Raw genomic sequence first — 21,624 nt, forward strand, 5'->3', positions numbered from 1 at the left:
AAGCAGAGCTATAGTCTATAAAAAGCATCCTTGCATAAGATTTTCCTTTATCTAAATGTTCATATACAGAGTTCAGAGCAAAGGAAACGGCATCTTCCACGCTTCTGTTTTGTCTATAGGCAAGCTGCAGTGAGTCCACAGACACAGGAACCTGTTCTTTAATAAAGTCCAACACCAGTCGTTCAAAAGTTTTCATTAAAACAGAAGTTAAGGCCACTGGGCCGATAGTTATCAAGGCACTTCACAGGTGTCTTCTTAGTCCCTGGTATTATGACAGACTTTTTGAAGCTAAGTGAAACAGTGCAGTTTCTAAGTGACATATTATACAGGTGAGTTAAAACAGGAGCAAGTTGCTTTGAACACAGTCTGAGAACACAAGGAGGAATACCATCTGGACCAGGGGCTTTCCTCACCTTGGTCCTGGACAACCTTAATTTCAAACCTGCAATAAAACTGATTAAGGTCGTTTGGCAGTGAGTGGTCGAAAGCAATGATGTGCTCTCCTCTCTGTTTCCAGGAGGTGACAGAGTTCAGTCCCATCCACATGCGCTGTGGGTTGTCCTCTTTAAAATATCCTTCTATCTTGTCTCCGTAGGATCGATTTGCGGCTTTGATAGACGCTCCAAAGAATATCTGGTCTGCTTATAGGCAGCAGCTTCACCAGATTTAAAAGTAGGGTTGCTTGTTGGACTTCCTGTTGTCTTTCTATCATCTCCAACCAGTCTGCCCATTCGTCTCTGACCTCTGACATCAACCAGACATTCTGGTCCAGACAACTGCTGCTTGCTGGATATTTTCTCTTCTTCAGACCATTCTCTGGAAACTCTGGAGATGGTTGTGTGTGAAAATCCTAGTAAATACTCAGACCAACAACCATGCCACGTTCAGAGTCACATAAATCCCTGTTCTTCCTCATTCGGATGCTCAGTTTGAACTGCACCACGTCTACATGACATGCTGCCATGTGATTGGCTGGTTAGATATTTGTGTTAACAAGCAGTTGAACAGGGGGAGCTGATAATGAAGCCGCTAACTAAATATTACTGAATTTGCAATATTCTGAAAACCCTGTTTCATATAATCAAACCAAATCTTACCAGTTCATGCCCATATGGAACACAGAAACATTCAATATGGTACATGTCAGCTTTCAGAGCTGCCTTAAGGCATTTTAGGAACACATTCATTGGTCATGTATTTCAAGGTATCATTCAGACAGCTAACATGCACAGAAAGGAAGCAAACCTCCGTCATGCCAAGTCTTGGTTAACATGCTGACTGCAGAGAAGTCCCACTGAGCTCCATCACAGTAAACATACTGTCCAGCTGGGATGAATCCTCAGAGAGAGACAGACACAATGAATACCTCTCTACATCCACCCAGATTCGCCCTGTAATTTGGAAGCAGAACTAAGCTGGTGCGTCCAAATGGGCTCCACTTATGGAAGAAATAGTGCAGCATAGATGCGTGTGGATGGGTAAGTAAGAAAAAAGCCCTTAAGACTAAGTAAACAAGCACAAACTAAAATAATCTCTAAAGAAATTAATTGCTGGACATACACATGCACTAAACTTTCAACAAATGTCCTATTAGATCTGTTAAACCCTAAGAAGATGGTTCCTACCATTTTGCTGCCAGGTGTGGTGTGTCCCATCCACTGCTACATTGGATCCCTCTGTGGAGCCGAATGTGACAGACTGCCTGAATAACGACTAACTGTGAGTATAAGACAGACAGGATGTTGTAAAGGAGTTTTCCCCAATGTGTGTGTGGGCGTTCACGTGGCGGTAGGAATGCCACAAATATTGTATGAGTGTGGTGATGAGAGCAAATCAACTGTCCCTTAGAGAACATGACCACATTTGTGTATCAAGAAGTTTCATGCACACTTTCTGAGCTTCATCTTCAGACCTCCTCCCGACTCGTCCAACTGTCCCACCTGCAGCATCACAGGGGCTTAACTGCAGGTCACCTGCACTCAGACCCACAGAAATGCTCACATAGAAGCTTAATTGTGAGGAAGTTTGTTTCTTTCAATCAGTGTTTGTTCATGCAACAGAAAACTGTGCCGATGCAAACTATGAATAAACAATCACATTTAAAAGCAGTTGCTTCATGTACATTCCTGCATTTCACTCCCAGCGCAGCAACATAAGTCAGCACTTATGAGCCAGACTGAGCGCATGCAGCTCGGTCACGAAGGAGGAAAGTCCAACATGTTCAGATGGAGAAAAAGGGGGACAGTGCCAGAAGTCATTCCAACGGAGAGAGGACAGCAGCACGTGCTCCTGCTCAGTCTCAGATGTTTCATGGATCATGTAAATTATTCAGCCTTGTTTGCTCCTCATCATCTTCTTCAGTGCTTGTCGAGGGGCCGAGGCCCGTCAGCACTCTCTATGAGGTGGTGCTGCCCTCTTCAGGCCAGCTGTGGTAATGCAGGCAGGTTCTGAACAGTGAAATGATACACAACTGTTAAGATTTTATATATATTAATTATATTCAGCCAAGGTCTGCTGTGCACATTTTACTGTGGGCTTATGATTTAGTTTTCCTTCATTTTTCCCCTTGAGAAAACAGTCTAATCTTACGTGTGCTTTAATAAACGTAACTTTCCATTCTTCTTATTAGCCTGCTATAAATAGGAGAGCATTTGGAGACACAGCTGGTGCTGCTTCACCCATCTGCACTGTAACACAACTACAGTACACAGCATCAGTTAACGTACATGTATGCATACACACACTGAAGGCTGCATTAACCTTGCCAGCTGCACCTCACATGCTGTGTGGCATGATTGTATTTAGCGGTTCATCATGAAATCTGGATTATTCTCTGTTGATGTTCCAGTTATTTCTCTGAGAGGAAAATGAATAGATCGTTCATTTTTTCTCTTTACTAATTCCATCTACACTTTAGTACAAGCACAGAGCTTAAACTAATCAGATTTTTCATGATATTTGTTCTTATTTCTGCCAACATGCATTATCAAACATGGACATGGAGTAAAAACAACCTTCTGTCCAAACATAAAAGTTTTCTTTGGAATGTTTCTGTTCTGTGACATTTGTGCATCCCAGCCCATTGATGAGCAGATGATATTTTTTTGTTTTTACTTAAAAAAACGAAGGGAGTTATTTTAAATTAATGGGCTGCACAGTGAGCATCCTGAGCTGCAGCAGCAGCGGGAGCAATGACCTCCTACAAGCTTCTCCAGGCAGGTCTTACATCCACGTCTACACAGGTGCTGGCAGCACTGAAGTACGTGCACTACCCAGATGTCCAGACCCAGTCTCCAGCCTGAGGCCTAATCACTGAACATTCACACACCGAACTTACATCGCAGCTTTGCTTGAGTGTGGAAGTTTAAGAGGGTCTGAAAAGGTGTAAAAAGAAGAAACGTCACGATGACAGGATAGATTATCAAAGAAAGAGCTGACACCATTCTCGGACTAATCTTTTATGTCTTTAAATATCTAAACAGACAATAAAAAGTTGCAATATTATAAAGATGAATAGAAAATATTGCAGAAAGTTTGAATGAAAATAGAGATTATGCTACAAACGAGTAATAAATAGCAACAGTGCATGTCTCCATACCAACGTGGTCTGCATTCACTCTGTGGGGGAACCGGACATAAACCGAACATGCTAACAAACGCGGAGATTAATTCTGGACAAGTGCTTCATAAAAGTCTGCAAATGTGCAGAGCACATTCAAAAAGCCTGCATCTGAGCTCTGAGTGTGTGTGCCACTGCAAAGCCATCACAGACATGAAGTGAGGCTTTAATAGGAATAATTTCACCCATGAGGCTGCACGGAGGTGTGGTGGTTGACACAGCAGCCTCACAGCAAGATGGTTGCGGGTTTGAGTCTTGGCAGGAGGGATGGGTTTGAACAAGAGCCTTCCTGTGTGGCGTTTGCATGTTTTCCTCATGTATGTGGGGTTTCTCTCCAGGTATTCAGCCTCCTCCCACAGTCCAACATGCAACAAATTTATATTTAACAAAATTATAAGTTGCCTTTTTTCAAAAGGTCTCGTAACATTTGCGTCTTTAAAGGAGTTTTATTTAGCTGGCTGAGGAAAAAATGGCTCTTTGGATTGGAAAGGCTGTAAACACAAAGAGAAAGTCCAGAATATCAGCTACCAGCACAGCAAAATCATTTCCATCACCAACAAACACAGTTAAGACAACAAACAATTACAACCAGGTACACAAGTCCAAAAAAATATGTAAACCCAAATGATGTCTCCCCGTGTCCACCCGACGGCATGAACACAGACAAACAACTCCACAAATGACGGACACACACACACACACACACACACACATATATATACATACATCTATATATATATATATATATATATATATATGTGTGTGTGTGTGTGTCTTTTGGGAGTAGTTGTTCAGAAATCACAATTTTCTGGGTTTTGACAAGTGAATTTTTTTTCCTTCTCTCTCTTTTTTGTTTTGCATCAGAATTTGATTGTTTTGTTTTTTTTTTTTAACAGTAATACAAGGTGCAAATTTTGCCATTTACAGTACTATATCAATAAGATAGAGAAACAAAAAGAAGCAATGAGAAAGGAAAGAAAAATAAATTAGTAAATAAACTAATTAAAAAAAAAAATCCATTTATTCTCAGTGGGGAAACCTCCCAAATAAATGCTCCACCTTTACAGTACACAGAGGCTTCCTTCCACGTCGCGCTACAAATGTGCACATTGGTAATCACTACAGCCACAGTCACATCAACCTTACACAATAATACACAGTAAAAATCTATTGGAGTTAGAACACTAGGACAAGGCTGTTTTTAGATAAAGTGGTAAAAGATTAAACAGCAATGGATCTAGGGTGGGCGTGGCATTGACCCCTCAGTATTAACTCAGTCAATTCCCCAAGAAGATACTCAAGCAATGGAGAGCAAACTTCAGAGAAGGAGCTCTTGTTACCTTTCACAACCCCACTGATTATTTCAGGACCCTGAATATTTCCCTGTACCACATCGTGACAGTTAGTGGCTTTTCCTTGATCCAGGTAATCAAAATGCACTTTCTGGTCTGTAACAGCAGTCACATAGTTTAAACTTCAGACTCTTAAATCACTCAATCTCTCTCTCTCCATCCATCCATCCATCCATCCATCCATCCATCCATCCATCCATCTCTACTAAATCTGGCTCTCAAAAGTTATTCTGAAACCTTTTTAAACAAAGCTCCTTCATCTCTTTCATTGTATTTTTTCTCAGCTGTTCTCCTTAACTCATGTGTTGGGGAGTGTTTTTAATTGCTGTATTGGCACCGATCAAATGTTTTGTAGTTTATTTCCATTGTTCCAGTAGTATTTATGTGTCCCAGTTCAGATCCTGTTCCTCTGGCTTTTCACTCTTCAGCATTAAACTCCTAAAGCTTTCTGCTGAACTAAATCTAATGTGAAAGTCCAGGATTTATCAGAGTAAAACAATGGGAAACCTGTCCTCGTTAATGCATCCGGGTGACCTTCAGTCCATCTTGAAATGGAGTTAACCTGCTAGGACTAGGATCAGGCCTTGCTCCCACCACATGGCCACGCCTCCATTAGGAGACCACGCCCACTGATCAGCTTCTTGTTGAGAAATTAATTGATGCAGAATAATCATAAAATCATGATTATTTCTTTTACAATAATCATATCACCTACATCTGTTGTAGTGTCTATCTGTAATCTTCTTGTTCTTTACTTTTTACTATAGTCTATTAACCACTTCATAAACCTGCGGATGACACGAGACTGTCTTACTCGTTGAGTCGGCATAGTTGGCTTTACCAACCGTAAAACAACCATATAGCTCCGCAGTCCGCTCGTTTATTAACCAAACTGTATTACATAACCACATAACAACGTACTTTCTGTCTGAGTATGGAAGCCGGGAAGGCTGACTACAAAATTAAATTCTGTTCACATAACACTTCAACCTAAATGACTTCAAACATCCTTTAAGCAAATTGTAACACAAAAGGATGGCGCTTACATCCATAATCGTGACATCACTAGTCCAGACAACCATCTAACCTCCAACGTCAGAGTAAACCGAGCAGCAGCAGAAAAAAAAGTTTGTTCAGATGCAAAAATCTGTCAGCAAAAAGGCTCAAACAGTCAAAAGTTGGACAACACACCCACTTGCAGCGTCCTACCTGTGTGACTTTCTCTGTGACGTTGTGTGTGCGGTCAATAAGCTTGCAGGGAGCTATGATGTCCATCTCCCCAGTGGGGAGAGCGATTAGGGGGTCAGGTTTGAAATCCACAAAGTTGAGTGTGATCTGAGGGATTTTAGAGATGGTGCGGTACCGCATCAGGTCAGAGTCGGATGTGGAATTCAGTATGTTTGACTTGCTGTTCACTGCACCTGCAAACACACACACAGGATGGAAGGTGAGACAAACAAGTCAGCAGAAAGCTGCTCTGTCTCTGCATCCTCTCTTCCTCACCGGTGCTGCTGCTGGCCGGCCGGATGCTGGATCTCCGGTTCTTTCGGTCCCATTCGGGTCTCATGGCCTCGATCTCGTCTACGGAGGAGGCACGACGCATGCTGTGGAAACTTTCTCTGGAGCGGCTGTGAGACAGAGAGCAGTTGGAGCCCGAGCCGTCCGGGTTGAGGCTGAGGCGATGGTGGGGCACTACGCAGGGCGACGACTGGTTGAGGGGACCAACCAGGTGTGGAGGAAATGAAGGGGGGCACACTGGAGGCTCGGAGCACAGTAAGGTACGCTGGTCCTCCTGTCGGTCTTCAGGCCAGCTCTGAAGAGCCAACCTAAAATACAGAGCAGAAAATGTTGGCTGGGGGTTGAAGCAAACATCAGTTCAAATGAAAACGTGATATACATTTACCTGCTTCCACTTAGCTGCTCCTGGTGGTCTGCTGGCAAAGGGGGCAGGGGCAAGAATTCCCCCAGGCCTAAAGATGCATGACTGCGGAGGTCCGGATGCAGAGGCAGAGGGGTGGCAGTGGGGATCTGACCGGCCTCTGCGTCATCCAGTGACGCCTTACTGTTGGATAGGGAACGGAGCGGGGGAAGACGCAATTTAAAGCCTCGTGGACGACCTAAAGAGAAGGAAGTGAGAAAAATTACCTGACGAACAGGGTGTTTCCAGTACTTCTGTAGACTGTGGCAGGACGAGAAACTTGGTCATGCACACAGAGGGAGATTTGAAGTGGATCAGATTCACAATGCAACACGAACACATAAAATCTGGGACAGTAACGCTGATTGGATTCAGATTTAAACCACAAAGTGATAAACAAGTGATATGACCAAGAGAGACGTTTGATTTTAGATGTGTTTGTGCCCCAGTTCAGATCCTGTTCCTCTGGCTTATCCCTGTCCAGCATTAAACTCCTAAAGCTTTCTGCTGAACTCAATCTAATATGAAAGTCCAGGATTTATCAGAGTAAAACAACGGGACCACCTGTCCTTGTTACTGCATCCAGGTGACCTTCATTCCATCTAGAAATGGAGTTAACCTGTTAGGTCCAGGATCAGGCCATGCGCCCACCACATGGCCACGCCTCCATTAGGAGACCACGCCCTCTGATCAGCCTCTTCTGTGTGCTTTACCCACTCAGATGTATTTACGTCTCTCGACCCCACCCTCCCTATTCCTGTCCTCATTCATCCTCTCATCCATTTATTCTCCCCCCTCTCAATCCATCCATTCATCCTTCCATTGTCCATTCATCCCTCCATTCTTCCTCCCCTTTCCTCCCTTCTTCATTCATCCATTCTTACCTACCTCCTCTGTTCATCCATCCTTCCCTCCATTCACCCTTTCTTTCTCTGTCCATCTATTCCTCCCTTCCTTCTGCCTTCATCCATCTCTTCCTACATCCTCTATTCAACCTTTCTTCCCTTCTTCATCTGTTCATCTTACCCTCCATCCTTTGTTCATGTCTCCTTCTCTTCATTTGTTTCTCTTCTCTTCATCCTTCCCCACCTCTTCCTTTCATCTATCTATCCCTCCATCCACCCTTTTCTTCCTCATCCTTTACTTCAGCTTGACATTGTCTTCATGTCATTAATTCCAGGTACCATCTGGGGGGTCTTGTGTCCGACATAATTAATGCATTACATGACATTAGTGCAGCTACCTGTGACGAGCCAGGTGGGCAAACGGTGGTTCAGCTCCTGTTTGTGGTCTTGGAGTGTTTCCTCAGTCATGACCTCGAAGTTCAAGATGAACATGATCACCACGCCATCCTCGTTCTTTACGGGCACCACGTCCACCATGCAAAGGAAACTCTGACCTGCAGGACAAACAGGAAGGTTCAGATATTGCTGGTGAGGCTGCTGACAAGTTTAAGCCTGGATTTAAAAACTTACACCCTGAAGATGTTATCTGAGGCAACCAGCTAAGTCACGCATGATCAGCTGTCTTCAGCAGAAGAAGCACCCATCAAATAATGACACTTGCACACAATCACACACTTCTTCACTTTCCAACCTCATTAAACGTGAACTTAATCAGCTCAAAGACAATCTGCTGTATGAGATTAGACAGACTTGCTAATCTGCCACACAAGTGCTAAAGCAGATAAATGGCCATGAAATTGGACCACTTATAACGGGAAGTGACGGAGCTTCACATGTTGCACAGAGCAGCTCAAACGGGGAGACCAAACAAGGTGCTGCACTGGGTGTGATCTGAAGCATCCAATCTCAAATTACACACTCACTGTTGTGGAAAGTCATGCTAACTTCACATTTGTTCAGCATTATAAAGCAGGTCATACAGATCTTTATGAAGGACTTGTTCAGAATGCCCCATAGAATGCACTGGAATAAGTGAGTATAGACAAGGAATAGATGGAGAATAAAATGCAACTTCTAGAAATGTAAATATAAAAAAAAGGATATATTTGCATCAGATTTTTAAAATGCATGAAAGCCGTTTGGTTTCTGACTATAATCCTCACGCTCAGATTTCTTTCCTCCAAACATGGTCGCCTTAGTCATAATCACAGTAACCACTCTTTTTGTCCCGCTCACATTTTTCCCATCAGCCTCTTACCTGGATAGTGATGGCCACAGACAGACTACAAACCAATGCAAACAGAGCTGGTCAAGCCTACAGACTGTGTTTACAACCCAACATCCAGTCCTTCTACTGCATGTCTGCCAAAACCGCCACCCACCAAACGGCCTGCCATTCATCTCTCATCAGAGTGGGCTAAAATCTGATTGGACGGCAGCATTAATCCCAACACAGCGGGGGAAAAAAACATGAAACACAGTGGAAACTAAAGGATTACACCATCTGGCCATTTCTACATGGATGCATTTATGTCAATTTTATGTATAAAAGTAAAGGTAGGTGACCGGGCTGGTGTTTAATCATAAGCTCCAGGTCATGTCCATTCATGCCCAGTTTCCATTAACAGCTGGAACGCTGCATCTGCAGCTTTTTTAATCACTTAGGGTGTTGCTGCATCAGGCTGAACCTGCAGCCATCTGACAGAAGCAGACAAGCATCATCAGTTCATTGTTTAAAAGAGTCAGTTACATATACAAAACAAGAGAAGTACAAACTACAAACATGAAGTTAGAACATTTTCTCCTAAAATCTGATCAGTTACACTTTCAGTCGGGATGTCTGAATGTGTTGTTCCAGCGTGTTGAACAGGTTCTGCTTTGAAATGCTTCCAGATCTCCTTACAGGACTCTAATTTCAGATCCTCTGTCATGAACTCTCCTGTGCATAACAGACGTGATTTGTAAATGTACACATGCTCACTACAATGAAGGATTAAATGTTAAAGAAAGAGGATTAACTTTGAATTAAGAAGCATTTTTTCAGTTTGTTCTACTTCTCTGTGTTCTCTGAACACGTGATGTACAGAACAATAATCATACATGCATGGCTGCATGACACATGCACATATAGGTAGGTTTATCTAAGTGTGTGTGTGTGTGTGTGTCCTGAATTTTGCAGAGTGCTGAAAATCAAGGATTAAACCTACATATTTTATGAACATCATCTCTAGAGGGAAAGACGTCCTCGAAGATCCCCTAAAATGATTGAGCTACGAGGTTAATGCCTTTTCATTTAAATGCTGTGCCTGGATGTATTCCAATTCTCCATGTTCTAGTTGATAATCTGATTCAGCGTTAGTGACTTACAAAGCTTCGGGAGATTACCACAATGCACTAAAACACACAGTGCCCTGCAGAGACCAGGCGAAACAGGCCAATCTGCAAACATCAACGGCGAAGTTTGGTGTGACAAAAATAAGGAAATCAGAGCAGTTGTCTTGATGTCGGCCTGGATTACTGAGAGAGCGGCATATCAAGCATCATCTGAGAAGTGAGAGAATTCAACTAAGGTTTGGACCTTTAGACCAAGTTAGAAATGATATTCAGATAGATCCATCTTTGTCTCCATCAATCCTCAGAGGATTATAAAGAATAACATAATTATGTAACAACCGGATCATTCGACACACAGACCACTCCAGCATCATGTAAAAGGACAAATCAACACAGACAGGTTTTTAACCGAGTCATACTGGTGTCGTTTAAACCAAATCCTAGAGGTCTGTTTATAAACACAGCGAGAATCTGTAAGGAAGCCAATCCGTGCCTGAACTCCAAGGTCTGCCAGGTCCTCTCTTTTCTGAGCAGGGGCGTTGCTAGACATAGAGTTCTCCTGGTGAAGTGCCCCCTCCCCCATTACTGAGATCTTTTTGTAATAAAGACCAGCTATGTTTATTAAAAGGGCACCGTTATGCTCCATTTAATTAATTACAGCTGCTGAAATGAAAAGACCAAATAATATAAATAATATGGTTGGAGAATTAGGCCTTTTAAAAAAAATATTTTGTTATTCGAGATGAATTTTAATCAAGTTGTTATTAATACAAACCTTAAATAAATCATGTGAATTTTGGCATGCAAAAGCATAAATAAATAAATGTACTTAATCTGAATCAGTGGCAATAAGTACATGAATAATGGGATGAGGGAATGTGGTAACAATTCATTGGATGCAATTTTACACTTTTACTTTAGGATTTAACATATTGCTTAAATTACTAAGTACTTTTTGAAAAAACTTTTTATTAGTTTAGTTGATCAAAAATTCAAAGGACAAAATATTTCCACTTATTTCAGTAAGAAGTAAAAAAAAAGAAGAAAAGGTTTTTCTTGTTTAGTTTTCTTTGTACTTCTTGTTTCTCTCAAATATATCTGGTTAAATCAACATGACTTATTTTGGAAGGATAAAACATTGAAAATCCATCGCATGTCACCCTGAAAATCTCTACCTCCAAATCTCCATTTCTCAGCTTAACAGACCAACAGTATGTGTCTGCAGACCCCAAGAGTTTTACTTATTTATTTATTCGGTATAGTAAAGTAAATATAAAAAAAGACAGAAAAGGAAATAGGCAGAAGCAGAAGCTGGTAGCTTATAATACGCCTACCCTTTACCAAAAATACCATCAAATATGAAACTATGACCCACAACAAGCTCTTTAGCTTTCATTTATCAGGACAATTCATTATTATATTAGTATGTACTTTCTTTTAAATGATTTCAAAGTAGACCTCATTTAAGCCACCAGAACAGCTGTTTCACAGTTTGGCACCAGTGATACACAATCAGTCCTAACTGCCACTCGGCTCTGCTGCTACCGCACGGCTCACCGCACGGCTCCACCGCACGGCTCCACCGCACGGCTCCACCGCACGGCCGTCCTGCCGCCTCTGGGCTCCAACGCTGCTGCTGCCGCTACCGCACGGCTCCACCACATCTTACATTGAGCTTCTGAAAACAAATCATGTGATTCTTTACTAATCTGTGTTTCCTTTTCCAGTCGAGTCTGTTGCTACCAGTTACTGCTGTCAGCTTTGTTTGTCTGTTTAAGGTCTTTGTTTTCCTGCTAAGCTGGATCTGACCTACAGGCCACCTACTGGCTAACTGTGAAACCACATCTGAATTTCTGGAGTAGTTTTTTTTTTTTTCCAGGAATGACACTTGTAGAAGTTAAAATCTTAAATGTAAAAGTTTCATTGCACACAAATAAAAATACTAATATTTAATTGCTCATGAAGCTTCAAACTAAGGAATTTGTCTTCACTGCATCTGTCCAGGTTGGACAGGTTTGTCCTCACTCCCTCTTTATACTTAAAAAAACAAACAAAAAAAAAAAACATAAAATCTCAAAAAATAATTTATAGGGTAATATAGATGTAAAAAAAAATAATATAAATACACATGAGATGTAATATGAATAATAAATAAGTTTAATTTTGAACATTTTACGTGAAACTTTACTTTTTTACTACAAAATAAACTTTTAGCATAAACTTCTAATATGTGGACAGCAGAAGAACTGCAGACGCAGCTTCCTAACAGTAGTGAGGAGGAGGGGGACCATGTAGCTGAGGAAGGGGCAGCTAGACAGCATGAAAGAGACTCAGAACATGAACACATCTCTACAAGGGCCGAACACAAACAGGAAACAGACACTTTGCATGACAGTGAGCAGCGGGGAGCAAGATCAGCCTCAGAGTACTGGAGCTAGAGCTAGGTCAGCCACTCCACCTGCACCCGGACCAACAGGTGAATTTATCTGTGTGTCCACAATATGAGGAATGGACGGCTACAGGATAAAATCATCTGTGGTAAAAATATGTTTAGAGTGAGTGAGGACGTTTCATGTTATTATAAAACCTGTATGATTACCTTTATCAGTGGTTGAAGTTAAGAATAGTCTGAATAGAAAAGTTTAAATGTTATTAATGTAATTACAATGAAGGACACTTCATGTGTCTTTATTCCCACAAGAAGGACAAATGTGGTGTGCCACCCTAAAATTTTCACTGGACCTTTCTGGCCACCCCCATGAACATTTTCTGGGGGCCCCGCTGGTGGACAACGATCCTAATGCCATCTGGAGAATGGTCAGCAAGACTGATGTACCAGAAAAAGTTAGATTTTACGTCTTTACCATTCTCACATGCTGTGTTAGCCCCCAGGAAGAATTGTGTCTAAACCAAATACGTTCATAGAGTCAAGTTCTTAAATAGTTTCTGTTTTTCTTTTCATCAGACACATAATCCATCTGGGCGGGGTCCACCCAGAGGAGGGCAATAATGTCAAATAACGAAGAAAATCAAGAATGATTGAAGGGAATAGGAAAAGAAGAACTAGCAGGAAAACCAGGAAGGTTTCAGGATCAATCAGCCTGATTTAAAGAGAAATGGAAGATGTGCTCTACCACTGAACTCTGCTGGATTAAACTATCATTAAACCACCGTGAACTGGTCACTAATCTCCTCCATCGTCTCTGTTCTGGGCTGAAGGGTTTACAGCAGAGAACTCAGGAAGCAGATGACATTAAGAAAGAGTAAGTCTATACATTTTCTCTGACTGGATGAAAAAAAGAGCATGCAGCATGTACAGGTGGAGGAGGGACGCCTTCTCTCCGCCCACTGGAAGCAGCCGTCTCTGCAGTCTCCATCATAACTCCATCTACCGTCCGCTTTCTGTCTGCAGGTTGTATCAGGAAAATGATGCGTTTCCTGTCTGTAGGATCACAAGCATCATCACAAACTTGTGTTTGCCTGGCGTGGAAATGAAAGCTATAAATATGATAACTTTTCAATTTAGCAACAGCACACAATAAAACTCCTGTCAGTAGTCAGCTGGAGCCAGACCGCAGCCTACAGGCCTGAGCTGGCTGGGTGGTGTGAAGGAAAGGAAAGCTCCCGGTCACTTAAGATGGAGGCAACATGCAGCATAGATTTTGTTGTTGAGTGGCTGTTATATTACTTTTTATTTCTATTAATTTCTCGTAAATCATCTTCTGGCCTGACTTAAATAAATTAGTGAAAAATTAATTTGTGTTTGAGTTTATTTTATATTTTGTGAACACTGTAATTAAATTAAAAAAACATTAAGGGAAGAAATTTTCAGGATGTTCTTTTACAAAAGTAACTAAAGAGTACTTTTAACAGTTACACATTACTTTTTGGTGTAAGTACTCAACAAAGTAACAGTTACTTTTTTCAGTAACTAGCACAACACTGGGAGCAGGCAGGTTCTCTCAGATCATGTCCTCGGGTTTGCCTTGATGCCCTCTGGGAGGCGCTATCTCGCTACCAGCAGGAAAACATTTATTCCTGCTGCCACCAGGCTTTCTAATGCTGGAGACAGAGCTTAGTGTGAGGGGTTACGAGTGATGTCTTTAGGTTTTAATCAGCTTTATCTATGTTTTTCTATTGTTGCACTTTGTTACTGATGGTGAAACTGCTGCACTTCATGGCTGATCTGCATGGGTAATGTCCTGTCCTTTGCTGGAACTCGTGTCTTCAAACTGAATCACTCCTTGGGAATAAAGAAATGTTCTGAATCTGAAAATCTTGGACCCTCCTATGGAGAAGCAGTAGAGAATGGAGTTTGTCCAACTATCTGATGTGGACCCCCAGCACCTCAAACCTGTTCAAGACTTGTTTCTAAGCATGCTGGAACAAGTATGGTTCCCCTAGACACTGAACTTCTCCAGCATAACCACTTAAAGCGTACTCATAAACACCACCAGTGTTTCAGAGCTCCCACACCTGGAGGGTGTCTTCACCAATGGACAGCAGCATCATTCAGGCACCTTACATCATGGTCACACTCTTAACTTCTACCATCAAAGCCTGCAGAACAATTCACTCCCACACAAGCAGACTGAAGAAAAGTTCTGATTCTGAATACAAGCCATGGCCGATTTCTCAAAAGAAACGTTCCTCTCATCACACAAAAAGACTAATGAACACAGTTAACCTCCACAAAATCTCCACAATGCAAACAAAACTAGAATTTAAAATAAACCCTTCATTCTTTCTCACCATTTGTATTTTCTCTTGTTTTACACCTTCATTCCCGATTGTACAGCAACAAAACTGGAATAATAAGGCGAGAGATGAGCTGCAACACTGCACCACTACAATATCCCTTTAACTTACAAAAAAGATCATCCTATCTGGATAAAGACCTGAGACCATGTAGCAGTCAGGCATGCAGATACAGTCCATCATTACATATGAGGAATGTACCACCTCACAAGCATCCATCCATCCTACTCACTCACCCACCCACCCACCCATCCTTCAATCCTTCAATCCTTCCATCCATCCAACCACCCATTCATTCATCCATCCATCCATCCATCCATCCATCCATCCATCCTACTCACCCACCCACCCACCCACCCATCCTTCAATCCTTCAATCCTTCCATCCATCCAACCACCCATCCATCCATCCATCCATCCATCCTACTCACCCACCCACCCATCCTTCAATCCTTCCATCCATCCAACCACCCATCCATCCATCCATCCATCCATCCATCCATCCATCCTACTCACCCACCCACCCATCCATCCATCCATCCTACCACCCACCCACCCATCCTTCAATCCTTCCATCCATCCAACCACCCATTCATTCATCCATCCATCCATCCATCCATCCATCCATCCATCCATCCATCTATCCATCCTACCCACCCACCCATTCATCCATCCATCCATCCTTCAATCCTTCCATCCATCCAACCACCCATTCATTCATCCATCCATCCATCCATCCTGCTCACCCACCCACTCATCCATCCATCCATCCTACCACCCACCCATCCATCCATCCATCCATCCATCCATCCATCCATCCATCCATCCATCCATCCTTCCATCCATCCTTCCATCCATCCATCCATCCTACTACCCACCCATTCATCCACCCACCCATCCATCCATCCTACTCACCCATCCATCCATCCATCCATCCATCCTACCACCCACCCATTCATCCACCCACCCATCCATCCATCCTACTCACCCACTCACCCATCCATCCATCCATCCATCCATCCATCCATCCATCCATCTATCCTACCACCCACCCATTCATCCTACTCACCCATCCATCCATCCTACTCACCCACTCACCCATCCATCCATCCATCCATCCATCCATCCACCCATCCAACCATCCATCCATCCATCCATCCATCCATCCTACCACCCACCCATTCATCCACCCACCCATCCATCCATCCTACTCACCCACTCACCCATCCATCCATCCATCCATCCATCCATCCATCCATCCATCCATCCATCCATCCATCCATGTTCAATTATTATGTTCAGTAAAGCTTTATCTTTGTCCCAGTGGTAGGATGAAAGGTCCAACGAGTACCTTTCGAGGACAGATGTGAGGAAACAGATGTTCATTACTAACATATTTAAGAAACCGTGTCTTCATCCCTAGAATGAAAACTACATACAACCATGTGCTTAAGACCGGTATTGTTCCTCTTTCCTGGAAAGAAGCCATGATTTCTGTGATTCCAAAAGAGGGGAAGGACAAATTAGACTGTGAAAGCTATCGGCCGATAAGTGTTTTGAATCAAGATTATAAGATCTTTACCCATATTTTGGCAAAACGAATTGAAAATATTCTTCCTCAGATTATAAGTCTGGACCAAACAGGTTTTATTCGGCATAGACAAACACAAGATAACGCTACATGTCATTGAAAAGATAAACAAAAATAAACTCCAGGCAATATTGTTAAGCCTTGACACCGAGAAGGCTTTTGACCGGGTTAATTGGGAGTTTCTATTTCATCTACTGGACAAATTTGGATTTCATCAAACTTTCATTAATATTATTAAAGGGCTATATAATAAACCAAATGCTAGAGTTAAAATAAATGGGGCAATTTCAAATTCATTTGGCTTGAAAAGAGGGACCAGACAAGGCTGCCCGTTGAGCCCACTGTTGTTCGCATTATTTATCGAACCTTTAAGTCAGGGGATTATTCAGAACAATAATATCACTGGTATAAAAATATTAGATCAAGATTACAAGATTTCTTTATTCGCTGACAATGTATTAATTAGTTTAACAAACCCCGATAATTCAATTTTGGAACTACTATCATTCCTAGATACCTTTGGCTTAGTCTCAGGTTATAAATTGAATATCCAAAAGACTCAAATATTAAACTTCAATTACAAACCCAGCCGAAACATTATCTCTAAAATTCCATTAAAATGGGACCTAGAATACATGAAGTATTTGGGAGTTATCATCCCAAAAGATCTATTAAAGTTATATAACTTAAATTTTGACCTATTAAATAAAAAAATAAAGGAAGACATCAAGAGATGGAATCTCATTCCAATATTAAGTTTTGAATCTCGGACTGAATCGATAAAAATGAACATCCTGCCACGGATGTTATATCTATTCCAGACCCTCCCAGTTGAAATTAATGATAAACAATTTAAGGATTGGGATAAATTATTATCACGCTACATTTGGCAGGGGAAAAAACCGAGAATAAGGTTTCAGACTCTTCAATTAGCAAAGAGAAAGGGTGGATTGGCTCTTCCCTGCTTAAAAGACTATTACATATCAGCCCAACTAAGGATCCTGTTCTGTTGGTGCGTCTCAGATTATAAGGCAAGATGGAAGGAAATTGAAGAGAATATATCGGGGACGATACCAATCCAAGCAAGAATAGGAGATAAAAAATTAATTAAATGCCTGATGGACATAGGAAATAAATGGATCAACCTATCATTGAAAATATGGTTAAACATTATTACTAGAAACGATATGATAGAAGAGGTAAGGATTCTGAAATGGTGCTGTCATGATTCGGATTTTGCTCCAAATAAGATGGATATTAACTACAGGAGATGGGTTAGCCAGGGTCTCTCCTCATATTGTACATGGTACGTTCAGACAACACTGAAGAGCTTCCAGACGTTGAAAAGACTACATGGTCTCAACAATCGAGACTTTTTTAGGTTTCTCCAGGTACGTCACCACCTAAACAGCACTATGCTAAAAAATCAAAAGGCATATTAAAAGTGTTTATTAGTGCTTATAGAACAGATGCTCAAAGTCATCTCTAGACTCTATAGAGGCCTGCAGGAAATAAAAATAGCGAATACTACATATATAAAACAAAAATGGGACAGGGAAACTAATAGCTCTCTTTTAGAAGAAACCTGGATTAGATACTGCGAATTTCAGTGGAGGATATCATGTTCAAATTCATGGAGGGTTTTTGGATGGAAGTGTCTCATTAGGTATTTCATTACTCCTGCTCAGCATGGCTACCATACAGGATCTTCTAGCTGTTGGAGGTTGTGTCGTTCTCAGGAAGCCAATCACTACCATCTGTTCTGGGCCTGTCCAAAAATTAACATTTTCTGGCGCAAGCTTTATTCAGAACTAGTAACTATATTTGGATCTGACATTACATTTAACTGGGACAAACTCCTTTTTGGGCTGGTTCACTCAGCTAATGTAAGTGTAAAAAATAAATATTTATGTGGAATACTGAGTCTAGCTGCTAGAAAAGCATTTACAAAGAAATGGCTCAAACCAGATGTCCCATCTATAGACGAATGGTATATACGATTATATGTAATGGAAAGAATCACTTTTTCAATGAGGCTACAGCAATCCAAATTCAATGACATTTGGAAGCATTGGAAAATGTACATTTCCCTGAAACGCCCTTCTTTTGTTTAGGGGTTGTTCCCCCCCCCCTTTTTTTTCTCTCTCTCTCTCTTTTTCAAGTTTAAATTGGACTGCTTGTTTAATTCCCTGTAATACTATGACAGAAAATACCCCAAGTTTATGTTGTGTCTGTTCCTTAAAGATATTTTGTAAAAGTAAAAACAATAAATACCAAAAAAACAGACATCGAGGCAGACATCGAGGATGACACCGGTGCTACAGTCAGAGAGGGACAGAACAAATGACCAGACTGGTGGGAAGAAAGCAAGAGACATGACGGAGGTCAGGACGTGAGCTGTTTCTCCTCAGATGCTCAGTTCTCTATCACATGCACAGCCACAAAGCGACGAATTGACAGAGCGGAGGCGGAAAGTTTAATTCACACTCTCTGTTACATCATGCTGTGGTTGGAAAAGAAAAACAAAAAAACAGATTTCCACAGCTTCACCGGTGACATTTTCTGTGTTCTGGGACATTAAGAGACCTGAAGGAAGCTGTTTCAATCGAAAATATACTGACTGAGCTGACAACCACACTGCAGATCGGAACAATAAAGATACAGGGGCTCATTCATTAAAGTAGCACTATCTAACTATGTAGCAGTAAAACGTTTCCTTCTGACTCGCTTTGATGACACAGAGACATTCATTATGTACATTACTGGAGCCGATGTTGCTCATCTGAAGCTCAGAAACCACAACTCTTTTTTTCCAGGATGCTGTCACACGTCACAGCACAGCATCACACACCAGCAGCTAGATGTCAACATACCACACGGTGGCTCATTCGTTAAAACAACCCAAGAGGACATTATCAGAGGAAAAGAGAAAGTCACAGAGCAAGAGATAAGACAAGAGTCAACATCAGACTGACTTTTACTTGCTGGAGAGATTTCAGAGAAGAGGCAGGATGAAGATGGACTGATTGTCATTAGGGGGCGTGTCACTGAGATAAAGTTTAATAGTGTGGCTTCAAGTCTACTCATAAACTCTTCTTACAAAGATTCTGGCATTCATGATTGTTTTCTAAACTCATCTCTCGGGTTTTTAGGTAAGAATACATCCTACTAAATCAGTATTTTGCAATCTTCTCTTTCATTTCAATACAATAATTAAATCACAGTAATGTTTTGTCATTTTTTAAAATAACTTCAGGTGATTTACAAAGCCTTAAGTTCCTTTAAAATAAATTAATTACAAAGCAGAAATTATTTCTTCATTTGGTGGTTTTACCCTGTTTCTTCATCCTAGTCTGGCTCACAAAATGACATATTTACTGTTGCTACAGATCATGTCCTACAGAGGAAAGTAATACAGACAGTGATTAGGATTTATTTGATGCTTTAGACTACCAAGAGTACCTCATGAACCTTTGTAATCATTTGGAGCCAAAAATAACAGTCCAACCCTGCTCTACCACAAGCTCAGGTCCTCTCCACTTTGAGCCTTTTGCCCACTGGAACATTTCAGTGAGAGGCAGGGTGGGAATCAGCCATCCATTAGCTGTAATAAATTAACTGTCCACATAAAATATAAAGCTTCCATAAAAAGCTGAAGGACAAGTCACAATCAAGAAGGGATTTAAGTTTGGATGGTTGTCCTAACACAGTCCCGAGTCCAGTCCTAACAGACATTAAAGCACCCTCACCAGATCCATTCCTCCAAATCAACCACAAAAACATCCCTGCATACTAGGGTTGGGCATCTAAGGTATAATGCCGATCCAATACGCATCTCGATACTAAGTATCCGATGCGATATATTAACGATACATGTGTGGCATTTTGCGATGCGGTATGATACGATTTACACCCATATCACGATATGATGCAATAATTCCGTACTATTTAAATAGATCAATTTCATGTAGTAATGTGAAAGAGGATGCAGTGCCAATGAATTAGTTTGATTTTTTATTAACCAAGTAAAGCCAAGACATTTTTACAAACTGTTTTTTCTCTCAGAGCTTGAGTGTTGGTTTACAGTAAGGCCATTTTAAAACACATGGCACATACTTAGGCCATTTTAAAACACATGGCACATACTTAGGCCATTTTAAAACACATGGCACATACTACTTAGGCCATTTTAAAACACATGGCACACATTTAAGTATTTCCAAGAAAAACAATGTATGAGTGCAATATATACTAAAATATATATGTATTTGCACTCTTTAGAAAGAAGGCTTACAGTTGCACAATAACTGTGATTTCACTTTTCAACTCTGAAAAAACAAGTTTTACAAAGATATATTTTGTCACTGAATATTCAAAACTTAATGTCTTGAACTAGCAGCATTATGCTGCTTTGACTTTTAAACATCAATAACACTGTAAACAACAGGCTAATAAAAAATAAAAAAAAGTTATTGCCATAGAGCGCGCGGAACTGGTGGCAAGCGGGGCATGGAAAAAATTTTCAATACTTTTCTCACCGCTTCTGGAGCTCGTAGCTACAGGGGGATCCGAGCTGGAGGAAGGGGATGCAGGGACACTGGCAGACGCTTCCACAACAACACTGTGGCGCCGCTTCAAGTGAGATATCAGATTAGTCGTACTGCCCGTGTATTTTACAGATGCGCGGCACATTTTACAAATTGCAGCTGTCTTGTCAAGTCGTCCTTCTTTCTTGTAAAATCCATAGTGTTCCCAAACTTTGGACTTGAAACTAAGTGGAGGATAAATGATCTTGGCGTCCGACATGTTTGTTTTGCTAATTCGCGCTTCCTGACAACTACCTGTGGGCGCATCACTGGCTTCATCCGCGCAGCCCCCATGAGTTGTAGTGTAAACATCCGCAAGTCCGTTGCTTAGGCCTACTTTATGTAGGTCGTTTAAATTATGCGCTAAAACAGGTTGACAACACTTGTTAATAAATAAACACATTCTGTATTAAAAGAATAAGCCGTATCTCAGAAAAACCGATGCATCTCGCAAAAACCGATGCATCTAGATTTGCTTCAAAAGTTTCATTCATCCTCTGCTGCTCTACCGATGCACTCGCATCGTGCACGCGCACGACCGCGTATCGATTCATATCGGTTA

General features: G+C 41.4%; 1 protein-coding gene across 1 annotated transcript in view; it reads right to left on the reverse strand.

The window, feature by feature from the left end:
* Positions 1-21,624, reverse strand: part of kcnh2b (potassium voltage-gated channel, subfamily H (eag-related), member 2b) — a 338,190-nt gene that overhangs the window by 145,472 nt on the left and 171,094 nt on the right. The window contains exons 3-6 of the mRNA XM_041968155.1: positions 8,133-8,288; positions 6,875-7,088; positions 6,475-6,797; positions 6,181-6,392 (exon numbers count right to left, since the gene is read on the reverse strand). Of these exons, the coding sequence (XP_041824089.1) occupies positions 6,181-6,392; positions 6,475-6,797; positions 6,875-7,088; positions 8,133-8,288 (905 nt within the window). The remainder of the gene's footprint in view (positions 1-6,180; positions 6,393-6,474; positions 6,798-6,874; positions 7,089-8,132; positions 8,289-21,624) is intronic.

This window comes from Melanotaenia boesemani, chromosome 18, assembly GCF_017639745.1.
Source record: "Melanotaenia boesemani isolate fMelBoe1 chromosome 18, fMelBoe1.pri, whole genome shotgun sequence".
In the NCBI taxonomy this organism is placed as follows: Eukaryota; Metazoa; Chordata; class Actinopteri; order Atheriniformes; family Melanotaeniidae; genus Melanotaenia; species Melanotaenia boesemani.